Consider the following 19,731-nt stretch of genomic DNA (forward strand, 5'->3'; position numbering starts at 1 on the left):
TGCGTGCCTATATATGTGTGTGTGTGTGTGTGCGCGCGCATGTGCATCTAGATGTGTGTTCATATATGTGCCTATGCCTGGGCATAGATTTATGTGCCCCTGCGCCTATCCGCTTCCCGACCCCGCCCCCATCACGTGGCCCGGTTCCTCGCCCCCCCCCCCCGCTTAGCCTTCAGATGCTACGTCGCGGGCGGGGCGAGTCGGCGGTGGGGTTTGTCACGTGGGGGCGTGGAGCGCGGCCGGCGGTTGGCTGGCGCGTGCGCAAAGGCGGTGCCGCCGCCGCCGCTCCCTCCTCCTCCTCCCCCTCCGCCGCGGGGACCGTTGGGAAAGCGGCTTCTTCCCGGGTCTTCCGGCTGCGGCTGCTGAGGGGGCGGCGGGAGCGGCTGGTTGGCGAGCGAGGCGGCGGCGGCGGCGTGACAATGAGGCGACGCTGCTGCTGCGGCTGCCGTCGCCGAGGCCTTCTATAGCCGGGCTCGGGCCCAGCCCAGGCGGCGGCGGCGGCGGCTGCTCTCCCGCTCGGCCATGGGGAACACCGTCACCTGCTGCGTCTCTCCCGGCGCCAGCCCCAAGCTCGGCCGGGTCCGCGGCTCGGCGCTGAGGGCGGCGTCCGCCGGAGGGGGCGGCGGCGGGGGGAGCGGGGCGGCGGCGGCGGCCGTGGGGCTCGAGCGGAGGGCGGGCAACTACCGGGAGGTCACTGAGGCCGAGTCGGGGGACTCGGATCCCGGCGGCGGCGGCCCCCACCTGCAGCACATCAGCGACCGCGAGTTCCCGGATGGTGAGTGAGGGAGAGGGGCGGGGGGGGGCGGCGGCGAGGACCCCCCGGGTGGGGGGCTGAGGAAGTTTTTGGGGGGGGGGCGTGGAAGTGAAGCCTCTTTCGTTCCGTCAAGCCTTCGGAATGACCCTTACTCGGAAGTAGGTCCAGCTTTGATCAGCAAGGCTGTTACAGTGGTACCTCGGGTTACATACGCTTCAGGTTACAGACTCCGCTAACCCAGAAATAGGGCTTCAGGTTAAGAACTTTGCTTCAGGATGAGAACAGAAATTGTGCAGCGGCGGTACAGCGGCAGCAGTGGGAGGCCCCGTTAGCTAAAGTGGTGCTTCAGGTTAAGAACAGTTTCAGGTTAAGAACGGACCTCCGGAACGCATTAAGGACTTAACCCGAGGTACCACTGTATTTCCAGATCCCTGCTGGGTGAGATCCCTACATCCTTTCTCAAACTCCGGTCCCCAGATGTGTTGGGACTACAACTCCCATCAGCCCTAAGGATGGCCCCCAAAATTTAAGTTGGAAGGGACCTCAGGGTCAATCTAATCACCAGCCTTCTGGTTAGCAGCCAGATTAACCCATCCTGCAAGGAAGAGGGCACAAAGTGTTTCACGTGCCTGTGATAGCATAGTTCTTGCGCCCAGTGTTTGAAATTAGCAAAGCACATTTTGCACCTGACTATTGGTCACTTGCAACCAAGTGAAGATGCCAGGATGGTCCCTGACATGCCAGGGGATCATTGGATCTGGATTGTTTTCACACATCACATCCTGTACAATACTAACTTCTATATTTTGTCTGCAAAGTCAGAATGAATTTCAGGAACCAAAATGCTTTTTCTGTGCGGCCTGAGTAGGAGCAGTGAACAATGTTGTAGTTAATTGTTGTAGCTTGTCTTCAGTTACCCCACCCCACTGCCCTGCTCACAGTTGTGAAGAATATTCCTACATTATGAATGGTCTGTGTCACCATTAAGAAAAAGAGGTAGGAATAGACCAATATATGTGTGGACTGTTCCTGGATCAAGTGACTTTTCTTCTTTAAGTTCTCAAAGATCTTAACCTAGCTCAAGGTTGTCATCTGAACTAGCGAGATGTTTAACTGATAATCAATCACAGCCTGTCCATCCTTTCGAAAATAAGGCTTTAGACCCATCTTGCTCCAAAATGGCAACAAGACATTTCGTTTTGGCAACTGCAGCCTTGGATTAAGGAGCCATTTGGCACCTAGTATATACAACTGAGTTTCTGACACTGGTCACAAAGGGTTAACAGCACAATGTTTATTTGAGTAACAATGAAAGCAAATTCACAGTAAACTGAAATCTGGGGTGAATGTAATTGGAACTAGTAATCTCCCAAACCTATTCCTAACTGGCTAATCTCTCTCCTTTCCTGTCAGTTGACCAAAGTTCCCACTGCCACCCAATTATCATCCTATGCCCTTTTCAGCCTCCCCCTCCCCTTTTAACATTCTATACTCCCAGTGGATTTCCTTCCCCTACACTCAAAGCTCAAACCCAAAATATGGTTCATTACACCAGTTTTGGACTATGCTGCCCTTGCTGGTCCCTGGCCTGCCTCCTGGACTGGCAGTGATCAGCACAGAAACTGATGCTGCCTGTGTGTGATTTATGGGTCTGTTTTGCATTCAGAGAAATCTCTGCCTGGAAACAAGATTAAACAGCATGTCAGAAGAGTAATAATGTGATGAACACTCCTTTAGCTTGTAGTGTATCACTGAAGGAGGATGTGAATGTTTCCGCCTGTACTTTGAACCTTAGAGGTGGGGAAGTTTAAAGAGAAATTATTTATGTTTATTAATTTCCAATTCGTCCATTAACCAGAATGGCTAACTTCTCATCAGGCTTGTAATCCAGTCATCTCATGTGCTCTTGGCTGGATTGAGACAGCAGTTCTAGGTCTTCATTTTGCTTTTGCACCATCAAGTTCCCAACATTCTGTTCCACTTAAGTGTCACCAAGGGATGAATCCAGGTTCAAGATGTACAGATAGGAGCACTGTTTGTGCCTACCTGAAGACTTGGAGTCTAAATGCAAAGCTGAGAAGGAGTAGCTTAATTCCAAGTGAGAAGTGGGAATGCAGAACAGCTCAGAAGTGGAATACTTTACTGCTGAATTTAATGGGAAAGTAGTCATTGCTACTTGGGGGGATATGGGTGTGGATAACCCTTCTGTTTCCCTTAGAAAGATAGGCAGTAGTTGCTGAAATGGAACAATGGAAAAGATTGATAATAAAAGTGCCTGCAGAAGAAGAGATGACGTGGTGGGTTGGTCTTGAAGTCCTTGTTCCTGTTGTGTTTCCTTCTGGCAGCAGTTCCCAATTACAGGAGTGCCACCCCCCACTTATTTATTTATTTTTAAAATATATGATGTTTGTTTACTTCATTAAAACCATTTTGGGTTTATTATGTAGGGTCCCTGGCCTTCTCCCCTATAATTCCAAAACTGGTAGTAGATAGCTGTGTTTTGAAAACTTTTATTGATGTCTTTCTTAGTATCAGCCATGTTTTTCGTCGTCTTCATGGAGATTTTTTGCTACGTCTGATAGGTTGAAACAGTACCTTTTCCAATACTGGGGCTGTTTAGAAAAGCTAAATGGCAGCAGCTCTCATTGCACACAGGCTTCATAGTGTTGCTGCTTGTCTTTCAAACGTCCAGTTTATGGTCATCTGTTCTTTTTTCTTCCAAATCTATCTTATAGAGAGAGCTGCGATCCAGCCTCAGAGTTAGTGTTCACACTTCTCTCATGCTCTTCTAATAAGTGATGCATTGAAAGCAGTTGGATAATTTTTATACAACCATATAGTATAACTTGGCCCCAGATGACCAACAGCTCTCCATTAATAATGGGAACAAGCACAACACTTTTCCAGAGTGATCTGGCCATTTTGTGGAGTTATATACTGTATACACTTCCACTTCTTGGCGTATAATATTGGGGGGGGTAGACTTTAAGATTTGTGTATATCTTACTAATCTGGCAAAACATCTTTGGACTAGATTGAAGTAGTTTGTACTCCAGTATGAAAGAAGGGATTCAGATCTCAACTAGAGGATCTGGGCAACGCTTGGAGAAATCTGACCCTTCTCCCCTACTTCCCTCACAGTTCCTTTGAACATGACTTATTTACTTTAACAAGAAACTGCCTTTGTACAGTGGTGCCCCGCAAGACGAACGCCTCGCAAGACGGAAAACCCGCTAGACGAAAGGGTTTTCCGTTTTGGAGGTGCTTCGCAAAACGAATTTCCCTATGGGCTTGCTTCGCAAGACGAAAATGTCTTGCGAGTTCCTGCGGGGTTCCCCCCCCCTTTCCTAAGCCCTAAGCCGCTTATCAGCTGATCCGCTGATAAGCCGCTTATCAGCTGATCCGCTAAAAGCCGCTAAACCGCTAATAGTGCTAATCTGCTAAGCTGTCAATGGGCTTGCTTCGCAAGACGAAAAAACCGCTAGACGAAGAGCCTCGCGGAACGGATTAATTTCGTCTTGCGAGGCACCATTGTATCCAGGACTGGAACTGCAGTTGTGATGGCATCTTCCTATAATGATGTTTGGAACCAAAATATGCAATGTAAGCAAATACATTCTATCTTAAATTTGTATTAATGCATACCAATCCCAGAACTTATTTATTGATGGAGACACTTGATACCTTTTTAAAACCGAGACATGCTGCTTCTAATAACTAATATATAGTTATGAATTGTGATACAAAAGTTACGTTCAGAGTGCAAGTGGCAAGACAAGTTTGAGTGTCTTAACCGCTGAATTTTCTGTGTGTTTATTGGAAGGAAGGAAAAGGGTGGTGGAACAATGGAATTCTGGAGGCTAACTTAAAAATGACATAATATAGCTGGACAATGGCAAGCTATATCCAGACCAACAGGAAGTTAAGTTACAGCAGTAAAGTCAGACATCGGCAACCCACTCCCACCCAGCTCTTGTTCCATACAGGTTTCCTGGGAAAAAACCTTAAGTTATGTTTGCTTCCTGAACCAAAGGAATAATACTAAAATTAGTTGTACCTATCAAAGAGTACTTTGACATGGGAAAATATTTAGCAGTCTTACTCAGTTATAGCAGCTTTCTGATTTGTGAACAATCTTATTGGTTAATCTTCTTGATTGACTGGTTGGAAATATAGTAAGTGAAGAATGATAAATGTGGCCAAATTCTTCAAATGATGGCTAGCCATCTGTGTGGTTGCCTTGCTGTATGAGTTTTTTGACTGTCATAATGGCACAAACAATAATTTCTTTGTTCTGTTTCAGAAAAAGTGCAGTGGGGGCTTCAGTAATTTTTTATTGATAATATTTTAGTTTTATCTCTGTTTTCCAAGGTGCTTGAGGCAATGAACACCACTTAGGTCAATTTAGTTTCACACTAAATAATAACATTAAAAACCAATAATCAGGAGAATCATAATATACGGTTAGTATCATAAAATTCCATAAATACCTGGATAGTAAAACTTACAGGCTCAGAAACTTCTAAATGCAGTAATAATAGCAGCAGAGAAAAGCAGGAGCAATAAAAAGGAGCAATAAAAACAATGGGAGTAGATAAAATTAAACTACAATATTGTTAGAAAGGGGAAAGCGTTCCTTGTTAAAATTTGCAAGCGTACAACTCTGCAAAACAGTACGGGTGAAAAAAAGAGGAAGCAAACCTAACACTTCACAGTTACCTTCAAAGTATTCAGAAGGGTTAATGCTTAGTGCTGAGCAGCTTTTCCTTCTGGAGTAGCTGTGACAAGTCTAGGGGTGAAACAGGCTACAGCTTGCTCTTGCAACAGAGCAGACGTGAACAAACACCAGGCCTTTCTCACAAGGCACCTCTCAGAGGAAAGGATCTGCAATACTATCAGTTCCAGCTCGAAAATATAAAATTACATGTCAGCTTTAGGCCCAGTTTTGGAAGGGTTGTCCTGTGGGATGAAATATGTGGTAGTAGTAAGGAGCAAGAGGAATATACCGTATTTTTGCTCTATAAGACTCACTTTTTCCCTCCTAAAAAGTAAGCGGAAATGTGTGTGCGTCTTATGGAGCGAATGCAGGCTGCGCAGCTATCCCAGAAGCCAGAACAGCAAGAGGGATAATATATAATAATAATAATAATAATAATAATAATAATAATTTATTATTTATACCCCGCCCATCTGGCTGGGCCTCCCCAGCCACTCTTTCGATGCGCAGCGATCCCTCTTGCTGTTCTGGCTTCTGGGATTCAGAATAATTTTTTTCTTGTTTTCCTCTTCCAAAAACTAGGTGCGTCTTGTGGTCTGATGCGTCTTCTAGAGCGAAAAATACGGTAACTGTGTTGATTCCTTTGGACCTCTAGGCAGCTTTCAACATTGGCATCCTTCTGGTTAGACTATTTTGAGTTGGAAGAATTGCATTGCGGTAACTCCACTCCTGCTTGGATGGTTGAGACCCCGGTGGCATTGAGGGGGTTATTGCTCTGCTCCTTGGCAAGTATGTTATGGGGTCCCACAGGGTTCTTAAATTATCTCCCATACTGTTTAATATCTACATGAAATTGCTTAGAGAAGTCATCCACACAAATTTAACACTGGTATCGGCAGTAGACACAGATGACACCCAGCTCTATCTCTCCTTTTCATCTTTCATCAGTGCCTAGGTACAGTAATGCCCAAATCCAGATAAGATGATGGTTCTGTTACGTGGTGGTTCACCTGCCTGGTGGATAACTTTAACTTGTTCTGGATGGTGTTGCATCCACTGTAAGGATCGGATTCACAGTAGATCATAGGTCTGGTGTTATCACTGTCGATGCAAGTAGTCTCAATGACATGAAGTGCCCTTTATCAGCTTTGGTTGATATATCAACTGTAGCCCTCTCTGGACAAAGATAACCTTGCTACAGTTACCTGTGTTCTTTCTTATAACCTACTGCTTGGAGTAAGGTGATATACCAGTGTTAGAAACTGAGATATGAAAGCTAGGAGCTAAATGGTACTTTAAACCTAGGTTATGGGTGCAACAATGGAATGTCTAGGCATGGTTTTTTAACACCAAGAATACAAAGCTGAAAATGAATGAACTGCAGCTAAAATACTACGTTCATTTTTCACATGGTCTAGTCCTTCCTCGGCCCACCCCCTTAATATTCTGAAGAGGGTCTCTTCTCCAGTCTTCAGAGAATAACTGGAAGTGGGGAGGCAGGAGAAGGTCCTCCTTTCCTTTCCTTCCAATCTGCAGTTTTAATCTGAAATCTTAGATGCAGTACTGTGCCCAGAGCTCAGAATTTGTTCGCGCTAATGGACTTCCCTGTCGCAAATTGTGCCTAGAACAATGGGAGTTTCGAACACTGTATTATACACAAGGCTGCCTCTGGAAACAACATCAAACATCTGGAAACAACCCGATCCTAAACAAGGCAGCAGGGTATCGGGGACCCAGCAATCTGATCATATTACTGTGGTGTTTTCCCACCTACACTGGCTGCTATCCTTCTCTGAGTTCCGCTGTTTCATGGGGTGTGTCAGATGGCTACTGGAGAGAGAATATTTTTGGTACTGGTGCCCTGGTTATGGAATGCCCTCAAAGTAGTACCACCAGCCCCTGCCGGGGGTGCAGTCCTCGAGGGGCACAAAATCACCTCTCAAGACTAGGGAACGTATGATGTATGTGTGTTTGGCGACACTGTGTGGCAATACACTGCGGCACAAAGGTGTGCCATTTTTTCCATCCTCCTCAGTCCGGACACTTCAAGTACTCGGGATGCATAACATGTAGCAATTGGGCTGTGCAAAATGTTATTTCTAATGTGGCTATTGTAAAGTGATTCCCCCGCCCCCTGGTGACAGCAGGTGGGACCCTAGGTACGCCTTTGGCCCTCCTCAGAGAGACTTGCTTGTGCAAGTGCTCAAGTCATCCTTATGATGCCAGGGTTTATATTTTCCTTTATATTTTTATACAAAATTCATTAGATCTTTTATTGTGTTTTAATGCTAGTTTTACGGCTTGCTGCCGGTGGTTTATCACTTCTTTTACTGTGATTATTTGTCTTGTCTTGTTGCTTGTTTTTAATTAATATTTGGGCAGAGGCTATTATTTAAAGAAGCTGATCTTCCTACAATCCTACACACATTAAAGTAAATCCTACTGAAGCCAGTGAGACTTGCTGATGAAATATGCATAAAATCCAACTGTAAGAGACCTAAGGAAAGACAGACAAAGCAGAAATGGCAGGGAATACAGTACACTTTCCTTGTTCATGAGAATGATAGGCAACTAAACTTACAATATACAGGCATAGCTCACTTCATTGCGTGTTGCGGATATTGTTACCTTATAAGGACACGGGTGCAGCTGCAGGCAGCCTTACCATTCCCAGGGGAAGGAAGCCCCCTACCACCACTGCCCCTCTTCTGGTTATGAGAGTGGAGCTGGCTTGGGCTGGATCTGGGGTTTTGCCCTCCCACCCATGCAGCCAAGGTGGCCTGGCTTAATAGACTACTACAGTATAGTGTAAATATAACTTTTATATGTACTGGGAAACAAAAAAAATATGGTATGACTCACTTTATTGTGATACTTGCTTTATTATGGTGGTCTGCTACCGAACCCCCAATATCTCTGATATACAGTATGCCTGTATAAGCATTTAATCTCGGTTGGGTTGCCATTTCACTTTGCTGTCTTCCTGTAAGTCATGGGGCTCAAGCTGGTCCAAAGCAAAGGGCAGCTAGTTTTGCATATTGTGTAAAAGTTAGATATTATAGAATAGGAAAAGCAACTGGTCTTTTGAGTTATATCCGAGTCATTTAAGATGGCTTTTAAAGTCTACAACCAATTCTGAAAAATAGTTCAGACAGTTTTAGCCATCTAAATCAGGGGTCAGCAACCTTTTTCAGCTGTGGGCCAGTCCACCGTCCCTCAGACCATGTGGTGGGCCGGACTATATTTTGAAGAAGAAAAAAAGAAGAAGAATGAATTCCTATGCCCTGCAAATAACCCAGTGATCCATTTTAAATAAAAGCACACGTTCTACTCATGTAAAAACACCAGGCAGACCCCACAAATAACCCAGAGATGCATTTTAAATAAAAGGACACATTCTATTCATGTAAAAACACGCTGATTCCTGGACCATCCACGGGCCGGATTGAGAAGGCAATTGGGCCGCATCCGGTCCATAGGTTGCCTACCCCTGATCTAAATGTTTTTGGAAAGCGCAGCTGGGTTTTTGATTCAGTGGACCTTTTTTTCATTCGGTTTTGCTTTCTTCCTTAGGGCTAGGAAATATGTGGCTGAAGTTCTATAATGTCGTTAGAATTTGGGAGCTATTACTCCAGAGGATGGATAAAAATCATTGGCTTGTCTTAAATTTTGGTTGCAAAACAGTGGGGAAAGGCATGCATGTTTGGGTCAAGCACTATAAATGTCATAATAGGCCATGTGTTGTTTTATGGCAAATCATGAATACTTATGACTCTATGAACCAAACATTTTGGATGCTTCTTCAGTGAGATCGAAAGTAAATGGCTTTTGTTGCATAACTTCTACCCCAGTTTCCAGAAAGTTAGGGTGCTTAGGACAGGATTATAAAATGGGCTTGAACACATCCAGTGGCTTGATTTAAATCTGTGGTTTTAACTTGCTTAAGTAAAGATTAATTTAAATCAATTTCCCCATTGTCTAAAACATACTTCCTGAACAGCCATACCCACTACTTGGTTGCTATGGCAGTTAAAACACTTCAATTAAATAAAGCCTTTATACTACCTAGAAGCATAATCTGAAACCTTTGGTCATGCAGCATGCATTCTTTGTACACTCCACAATTGTATCTCTTTTAAAAACAAGGGAAGTGATTGTGAAGCTACTGGATTTTTGTCTGGCTGTGTTCACTGTGTTCATCACTCACCTAAAGACAAGAGCCACAATCCAGTACAGAATTAAATACATTAGATTGTGGTCTAGGTCTTCAGAATTTTCCAGAAGAAACTGGACCAGTGTTCTTGCACATTAGATAGAAAGTGGATGTCTTTCTTTTTAGTTGATAGTTACAAATGTCAATCATTTCTTCAACAATAAACGTGTTCCATTGTATCGTAATTAAGGTGTCAGATTTTTTCCAGGCAATATTTATTTTCACAGTGATTCTGTAAGTGTTTGTGAGTGTGCATCATAATTGGACTTTAAGAACTGTAGAATTTAACATGCTTTATTACATTACAGATTTTATTTCAAATCAAGCTATCTTCAGAAGTGAAACAACATTATTAAAAATTTCAAATCCATCTTAAAAACAAAATTCAGTGAAATAAATGGGTTTGGCACCCTATGGCAAGCCTTTTAGAAACTTTTTATTATAAAATGTCATAAGATTTGGCAGCAGCTTACGACAGCAGATGCTGCATTGGAACTAAGAAAAGTAACTCAGGAAAGTTGTTAAAAACCGACCAACTTTAAAATATTAGTATTTGTTATGTAGAACCTTTATAATCTGAGCTGGTTCACGTGGTATTCTAAGCTATGAAGTACGGGCAATACCTGATTCAGTCATGACAGCCAGATAGGTGGCTGTGCAACAAACTTTAGCTGCAGCTCATGGTTAGTGAGGACCCACTTACCTGGAAGAAACCCCATTAAATTCAGTAGGACTTCTGAGTCAATATCATTACGTTGTTAGTGTCCTTGCATGTCTGCATGGAGCGAAATGGAAATTAACTTCTACATATGTGCAGTCCACCTTCTGAGCTTACACGTGCTACAAACTGATCTTCCTTTAAGTCCCATAATAATAATTCTGTGTATTTTCATGTGCAAATCTGTGTTTCTCTGTACAGTACTTTTAAAAAACCAAGTTCCTGTAAATCGTGAAGTGCATGAGGTATTCAGGCTGTATCAGTAGAGGTTTGGGATTTAGTTTCTACTTCATTGTAAATCAAAATTACTCTGATGTAATTGTATACTAACCAAATGAGTGAATGGAAAGCTTGACTTAAACCAATAATTGTTTCCTCTCTTTTGGTGACTTAAATTAATTTCCTAACCCTCACCCCCATTCTGATGGGAGGTTTGATGTAGAGCTTGCAATATTTTAATGACTGTTTCTACACCTGACCTCTTTTTAATTCAGGTGTAGGGCAGCAGTGCCATTTCATCTGTTCCCTGAAGGACTATGTAGATGAGCAAACTGTCTGAAAGTATTTCACCGTTACTGGTACTTATAAGTGCTTTTGCCCTTACTTTGTATGGACAATGGAGTCATCCGTCAGTGTCCTGCTGAATGGCCAGGGAGGAAATCTAAGTCAATCCAAAGCAGATGATTATATGATGTAATAGCTTGCTTTTGTGCTGCATGAGATTGTTAGTCAGAATGGAGAAAGCAATACTTTAGTTCCCTATTGTAATAGGTCTTTGCTTGTTATGAGACATTCAGGAAACTGATGTTCAAGGACCTACCATTTGTGGTCAGTTCAGAGACAGAACAATAAAGAGATGGAGCTTTTCCTGAAACATACCACTTCAGATGGTGCAGTTGCATATTTCAATGCCTCCCTTTCTCTACCATTCACTGAGGCCCAACTTAAACAAGTTGCAGGACATAGGTTTAGCACTTACGTGTCTCTAATCATGTCCAGTCATTTTCAGATTGTTGGCTTGTTAACGTGTTACATTAGCAGGTCAATGATTAGTGGCCAAGGCAGACACACAGTTTGTGTTCCAACACTACAGTGGTGCCCCGCAAGACGAATGCCTCGCAAGACGGAAAACCCGCTAGACGAAAGGGTTTTCCGTTTTGGAGGTGCTTCGCAAAACGAATTTCCTATGGGCTTGCTTCACAAGACGAAAATGTCTTGCGAGTTCCTGCGGGGTTTTTTCCTCCCCCCCCCTTTTTCTAAGCCGCTAAGCCGCTTATCAGCTGATCCGCTAAGCTGATTATCAGCTGATCCGCTAAGCCGCTAATAGCGCTAAGCCGCTAATGGGCTTGCTTCGCAAGACGAAAAAACCGCAAGACGAAGAGACTCGCGGAACGGATTCTTTTCGTCTTGTGAGGCACCACTGTATATGCAAATAGGCAAACAAACATGCTGCATGTGTGGAAACATGACAGGGTGTGTGGGGAATGTTGCAACTCTACAATGCTAGGACAGAAATGTAACAATGTCATTCATGCATTTGCTATCCGACTTCAGCTCAGAATTATGCAAGGATATCCTGCATTGCAAGGGGTTGGCCTAGATGACCCTCTAGGTCCCTTCCAACTCTATGATTCATGATTATAGCCATGTTAGTAAGTCAGAGAGAGAAACTGCAGTGCCTTAGAGAGGAAATTGTCTCATTGCAGCATAAACTTTCACTGTCAGCCGTCCAAAGGCATACCAGTATGTCTACAATTTAAATCCCTTGGAGCAGCTGTTCCTCCTTGGCAGAGACTTGGGCCATGCTGCTGAAGATTCCCCTCTGGTAAACTGCAGTGTATTCTGTTAATCTGCAGCACATGTGGTTCCTTTGTATTTATGTCCGTCCGTAAAATTACTGCTGAAGTATAAGTGAATCCTGTGTCTATATAGCATAGGTCATTTTGTGGCCAACTATCTTTGCAAGCGTGCCAGAAATGAAGACCCAAGTGCGAGAGTCACTCTGGCACACACCATAACACATAAAACAGCTGCTACACATTTGTGGTATGTTTTTGCCTCTAGTGAACTGGGCTGGGGGAAAGGCAGCTAGGTAGAATAGGAAAGGTACTTATATATTTTAAAAAGCTACAATAGTGTATTCATTATTTTTTAAAGTTAAGACTTAAAAAGTAATCCTGACCTGAGATGACTTCATAGCATCGAAAATGCCTTGTGGTTGGGTTCTCCCCAACTCAGTATCCTTTATATGAATTTCTTAACAGTTTCAGTATTTACAAGCTTTCTGGTGACTCATGTCTCTTAGAAGTAAATCCAACTTCAATGATCTAAGTGTGAAATAATGTGTTTTAATGTGTGTTTCCCATTCATACTTGGAAAGTGTTCTTAACCAACTTCTTGAAATTCTTGGGGACTGCCTGTAGAATTTTAAAGGTTTGGCATAATTAAAGCTACTTTCTCTGAGTAGAGAGGAAAACTAAACTACTGATGAACAGCTGGATGCTTTTAGGAAGCCATCTAGCATTAGTCTAGCTTGTCCACACTATGTCCTTGAAACAGCCAATCTAGCATGGCAATATTAGAAATCCAAATACATAATCTAATCGCCAAATGGCACTTTAAACCTAGGTTGCACTCGCCACAACAGAATGTCTAGGTGCTCTTTTTTTCAGCAATGGGATTTATTATTAACACATTCAGTCTCCAAGGAAGATATATCGGAAGTGACATTTTGCTTTAACTGGTATCCAGAGATCTCCACGTGGTGGCTATTGTACCTGCATCAGTCACAAAATGCACCTGGCTAATTTCTAACACTGGGCAATATTATATATGGGCAGTGTTATATATGTAATGAGGGCTGCTCATGCAGAAGAGCTGAGGCAGTATTGATGGTCTAGCACATGGTGTCACTATGGTATCACATGATTGTGCAAGGGATTTCACAATGCTCTTTGCAGTAGTCTTTTCCCATCTCTTTTAAAGATTGCTTCAGCAGTCTTCAAAGGTGCAGGGGAGACGGCTGCAAAGAATGCATAGCTCATGCTTTCCAGCAGTCTCTTGCCCCCCACTTTAAGATTGCTCTGGTGCTCTTTAAAGTGGGGGGAGCGCTTTCAAAGAGTGCTGCAAAGCAAGTGCCTGCTTCTTCATCGTTGTGTGACAGAACGGTTTCTGTCAGAGCCTGTATCTAAAGCAGACATTGGTTCTAGCAATGAAAATTACATGCTGGGTTTTTTTTAATACCCCCTCCCCAAAATATGTTGATCTTCTTCAAAGGTTGAAACAGTCGGCATGGAGCAGACTTTCCAAGAACATCCTGTCTGTTAGTTGATGTCACCAGTGACATCAGCTGATGGGCAGGTGGTTTAGAGAAATGGCAGACACAGATTGGCCCATTGGCCAGAGTTCCCCACCCCTGATCTATTCAGAGCAGGCTGATGACTCGGACTTTAAATCCAACTGAAATGGGTAAATACCAGTTCAGTATGCTCAACATTAGTGTGGTAGCACCCTGTTGATTATTATGAACTACTGTATGAATCTTTTTTATTATTATTATTATTCTAAGATATGGTTCTAGTGTTTGAATGTATGAAAATGTACTATATAGATACTAATTATGTAACTGTTGGGAAGTATGGGATAGGTAGGATGTCTAGGAGTAAGTTCAATTTTCTTGGAATATAGATGTGTTTCCCAAAATAAATCCAAACCTAGGAATAGCATCCCTTCTGTTTCTTTGTTTCAGATTTAGCATTGGAGTCAAATCCATCTGACCATCCTAGAGCAAGCACAATTTTCTTGAGCAAATCCCAAACAGATGGTAAGCTTTCTTTTGCTCTCTTAAAACAAAGGAGAGGAGGATATGATAGAGCGGATGGATTTTGATTGAGAAATGCCGCTGTCTCCTTCCACTTCCGTCAAAATACTGACTCTACATCAACATTTTAAGCTGCTCTTTCTTCATAGCCATTTTCCAAGGCATTTAAAAATAAGCTTTTAATTCATCCATTCTTTTGAAACATTTGCCACTCATTAGAATGAATAGGAATGATTGCATTTCTTATTTAGGAATGGTTAAGGATGGCTGTCTTGTGACCAGTGCTTGAAAAAAAAATCTACTTAGGTTTATCCTGGCAGAGTGTGTGCCTTGTAGCTTGAAGCTCAGTAGCTTTAGATAACACAGCTCGTAACAGCATTTATTTTTGTAATCACATGTTCTTCATGGTATAAAATTTCAGTGCAGTTGGATTAGCTCAAACTTAGCAAGTAAATGCTTAAAGCAGTGCTCTCTAGTGATGAAATACCAAGAGTCTTGAATGCATTTTCCCTCATAGGATGAACTGCTGCAATAACTCCCTAGTCTTTGCAGAGCAGAAGGTTCTGTTGCTTTGAGTGGCACTAGCTCTGTGTAAACCTTTCTTGTATTGGGAGTAAATGTTAGGTTTCCCCAGAAAGCAGCATAAAGTTAAGTTGACACACCCTGGAAGTGATAAACTGTGCTCAACTGAAAACTGAATTATTGTCGGATAAACCTTGGGTGGTTTTTGTTGGGTTTGAATGTATACTCCTAGCAATTAAACAGATTGCATTCTAAAATACAGAATGCATTTAGAAGTTGAAGCATTCATTAATAAAAGTGTTCACTCCCTTTTCAGTGAGAGAGAAGAGGAAAAGCAACCACATCAACCATGTAAGTACATCTAGTAAATGAGGAAAGGTGTAAGCAAAAGCCCAGCTAGTTACATGCAGGAAATGGCAGCAGTGAGCTTAAGAGTTTCACTCCTTGCTATTCCAACAGCTTACTTCAAACGTTTAAACCATTCACTGCATATTTAAGTTCCTGCATTGCAGGGGTTTGGACTACATGACCCTTGGGGGCATTTCCAACTCTGCAATTCTATGATTCTCAAGTTTCCTTTTTCCATAACGCAGTAGAACACAATCCTAGCTGGTTGACTGCACAGTATCTCAGTCTAAGCACTCACGTGATATAATTGTTTCAAGTGCAAAAGCATATTTAATAAGTGAGCATGAAATTTGTCTCCCACATGGCTAATGCTGTGATGGAGAAGGAGCATTAATGTGTGCTTCAGTGGGAGCGGCAGGAGAGGGTCACCTGTGACTAATGGGATTAGTGGTGATTAATCCGTTCAGCATGTCACTTCCATATTTTTTTGCCTGCCAACACTTGATAGAACAAGTGCTCTGTGCTCCCGTTTCCCTTCTGTTTCAGAAACACTTTGCAGCCAAAGTAGAATGGGAGTAAACTCTGAAGCAGAAGGTAGTTCATGTTTAATTTCCGTTGAACAGCCTGTTAACAGCCAGTTGCTGGAATTCCTGCAGAGTACAGGACTGGGTGGGCCTCAGTCTAAACATTGCACCTTCAGCAACAGTGGATTTTTTCTGAATTACTTAAGACAGATTAGTTATATTTTAAATGTTAAGATCCTGAGGATGTGCTTTGTTTGTTTAAACAACCCACAGGGATTCTAGTACAGTAACAACAAAATATTCTGCAAAACAAAGTTCACCCCTGCCTTAAGATATCTGCTACCAACTTTCACACACTTTCCTAGAATTGTTTGGTGGGATGAGTAGCTTTTTGATGTTCATAGCTTATAACTGTCGAAGTATAATATTGATGGCACATGGTTGTGTAATGTAATGTGCTCATGCTCACTCTCCTAGGGTTGCCATATTCCCAAAAGTGAAAATCCAGACAGAGTTGTTGAGCTTTAGTTGCTGTTTTTTCCCTGATTCCGCAAAAAAAATTTCCCTAAAATGCCTGGATGTATCCAGGAAAATCTGGTTGTATGGCAGCCCTAGGCTCTTTTCCCAAAAACTAAACACAATTAATGGGGGAACATCTGTAGCCTAAGTAACCCAGAATACCGTCGTTTAGCTTCTCTATGACACACTGCTGGCACATGTTCTTCTCCTCAACTTTAAACATGTCATTTCTTGTGTATTCTCCTCTGCTATTTACAATAGTAGCCACAAGGGAGTCCAGACCTGGAGAAGGACTTGCGATGGGCGGCTGGTGTGTGTGTGTGTATGTATGAGTGAGTGAGTGAGAGAGAGAGAGAGAGAGAGAGATTTTCTATGCCATTCAAGTATTTTTCTCTAATGTATCTTTGCTTTAATAGAATTTTAATGCTTAATTCTTAAATATGTAGGTTTAGATATGGGTGCTTACTGTAAACCCATAAATAGTTGTATTGGAAACCATTTTTAAGAACACTGCTGCTTTCCCCTCCTCCTTACAGGTTTCTCCAGGGCAGCTTACAAAAAAGTATAGTTCATGTTCAACAATATTTATTGATGACAGCACAGTAAGCCAACCTAATCTTAGGAGCACAATAAAATGGTAAGTACCACTGAGTCTTTAGGGAGAAGGTATACTGATGAACCATGTTCAGAGAGATCAGAGGAGTCAGTATTCTATCGAACGAGATCTAGTGAAAGTGATTGATTCTGATTTTTATAAGTTGAGCAGGAAAGTTTTCTTTGCCCCCAAAGTACACAAAGTAAAATGCAGCAGTTTTATGAAATCTTTGCTCTGTATAAAACACAGAGTAAATTCTAGCCTCTTGGGTTGGCCTGCCATCTAGTGGCATGAAATTATTCCTTAACCATAGTACTTGATTCCAGAATTCTTTAATTGAGGGAAAAGTTACCTAATAGTTAAACTTTTTTTGTATCTTCATCTTTCTTGTTTCTCTTATGTAGACTCCAGAGCTCTCATACTCCAGTTTCTATTTTTGCCCTCTCAGAGAATTGGGTATAAAATTAGCTTGTAACTTTAAAATGTTTAGCTGATAAAATATTGGAGTGCTTGAGACAATACAGTAATTAGGAATTAGGAACACAAAGCCCAGATTTGCCATAGATTGGCCCATGTAAGTCACACAGTGTGTTTAGGCCATAGAGAGCTGCAGGAGGAAGTTGGATTCACAGCTGAAGCTGAGAAGTAGTGGAGATTTTAAGTACAACATCATGCATCATTTCAGATTGGGTCCCTTGACTCAGGGTTGCCAGAATAGCAGCAATGAGGGAAGATTGTTGGAAGTACCCTTCATTTTCCCCCTTGAAAATTTATTTCCCCTTAGAATTAATTTCCTATACTGTTGTTTGGCTCATTGACTTATTTTTATCCCTGTCGTATAATGAAATTATACTATAGCTTAAAGGTATAATGGGGGGCACACTATAAATGGAAAAGAGGTTTATTAAAGAGGACTGTATACTATTGAAACTCTCCAGCATTGTAGGGCGAGCTGCTTAAAATACAGGGCAAGCTGCTTAAGGGATGATTCCATGCAAATGGATTTAGCCCATTTATAGGTGTGGCCTCTTAGAAGTGGAGCCACCACCACCCCGACACAGTTTCCTCCACCTCGGTAATAGACTCTGTGCACCATGAGCATAAATATTCTCAGGGCTTTCAGACTGGAGCGAGCGAAGAGTTGATCTTGCACAGTGGATGTAGGAGGTCAGAGCTTCCCCCTCTGATTCCTCAGCTGGGCTGTGTGGTGTGGTAAGCCTAAGGAGCCATGGGCGATGGTGTTCTGTAGCTGTCAGAGCATCAGCCTCTTTTGTCTAATGAACCTTCCCCTACCTCCCACCAGCTGAATGCAGCGAGGACAACATCTCAATCTCTGCACTGGCAGCATCAAGATGTGTCCACAGGTCTGCCTGGAGAGAGCAGCATCCAGTTGCTTGGAAAAGGAGGAGGCACAGTCACTAACCCACCTATCTTGTCTTACAGCAAAAAAAGAAAAATGGCCAGTAGATTTTAGCCTACATCATCAGTGTGGTGGTACCCTGTATCCCTCCTAATATTCAGTGTTATTCAATAGTCGTCCGCCCACTAGTGATATTTGTGTACCACTTGGGGTCTCTTGGCCAAGTCATCTACACAAGCTAATTTTGTTGGTCATTTTCTTACTAAATAGATTACAGATTTAATCCAGATGCTCCATTAGACGATCCAGTTCCTGGCATTATAAAGATTTTTTTAGTCTTAGTTCAGGCAACCTTGTATTAGAGCATGTTGAATTTCAACACATATATCTTTAAATGGGTTCAGTTGAAAAAGGGAAAGAAGAAGATGCAAAAGTTTCCAATGTGGTTTTTATCATAAAATCTGTTTTTGTCTCTAACAGCAATCTTGTATCAAAATTAAACTTGCAGAACCACTAACAGTGAAATGACTTTTCTCTCTCCTCACAGTGTTACATTAGCAATATACTATCACATAAAGAACAGGTGAGCACCATTTAAAACTCTTGTTTTGCAAGTCATTGCAGTGATGATGACTACAGCTTAGCCATTGGTTACTGAAGTAGCTGTACCTTGTGTGTTTTATTAATTGGGGCTCTCATGTTGGAGAGGCAATGCTGTTAAGAATCAAAAATTTGTTGTGTGAATATGAAATAGCAAGATTTTAAAATGGGCAGGTATTAGCTACATTTTTCATACCTAAGAAATTGCTGGTGGCTGTAAAGAGCCCTGGGGAATTGAGAGAGAGAAACAAATGCACACACAAACTTACCAAATTAAGGTCTTGGAAACAAAAATCAAAGTGCAACAGATGCGGGTTTTGCATTCAGTAACTTAATTTTTATGCCACCTTCTGTGCATAATGACTTCATAGATAGGGCTGGGTTGCAAATGCATGCTCCTTGTCTCCCCACTTTCTATGGCTGATGATGAGCTACTTCACTGCAGGAGATTAATGTTAAATATAGCTCTTTGGGGATGAAGGGAGTCTCTTTGAAGACAGGAGCCACAGTAACAGTCATAACACAAGCTTTGTACGGGCTTCTTTGAGGTTTTGCATCCCTTGCAATATAGGCATATTGTAATTTGTGGCTATGGGCTCAAAATGTGTTTGCAGGAGGGATGTGTCTTTGCTCCATATGGTTTCTTTAGCACCCCAGGTTGTAACCAGAGTTGTCGAATGGAAGTCTGCTTATGCAAGGTGTCCATTGCCCAATTTCTGCTTAGTCCTCCTTTGCACTCCAACCCTTGGTACCACATCCCACCCCATTCAGGAGAGTCCTCCGATTTTTCTGGGGGCACAGGAGGCTATAGCAAGGAAGAGATAGGAGAGATCTGAGACCAGGACAAAGAGACAGTGGAAGAAGATTGGAAGAAGTTCAAAGACTACTTAAATAAACATTATAAAATTAATGAAGGCTAAAAAGATATGGGTTTAAAAATTAGTGGTTAACAGGGGTGTTGATTAAGGAAAAGGAATAGGATCATCAAAAACTATGGGAAATATGGGAATGGATTTGCTGATGAGATAAATGAGATTAGAA

General features: G+C 42.3%; 1 protein-coding gene across 1 annotated transcript in view; it reads left to right on the forward strand.

The window, feature by feature from the left end:
- The first annotated feature begins 404 nt into the window (after positions 1-404).
- Positions 405-19,731, forward strand: part of CCNYL1 (cyclin Y like 1) — a 32,194-nt gene continuing 12,867 nt past the window's right edge. The window contains exons 1-5 of the mRNA XM_081848676.1: positions 405-775; positions 14,151-14,225; positions 15,061-15,095; positions 16,672-16,772; positions 18,638-18,673. Of these exons, the coding sequence (XP_081704802.1) occupies positions 523-775; positions 14,151-14,225; positions 15,061-15,095; positions 16,672-16,772; positions 18,638-18,673 (500 nt within the window). The 5' untranslated portion in view covers positions 405-522. The remainder of the gene's footprint in view (positions 776-14,150; positions 14,226-15,060; positions 15,096-16,671; positions 16,773-18,637; positions 18,674-19,731) is intronic.

This window comes from Podarcis erhardii (assembly GCF_964252035.2).
Source record: "Podarcis erhardii genome assembly, chromosome: 1".
Lineage (NCBI taxonomy): Eukaryota > Metazoa > Chordata > Lepidosauria > Squamata > Lacertidae > Podarcis > Podarcis erhardii.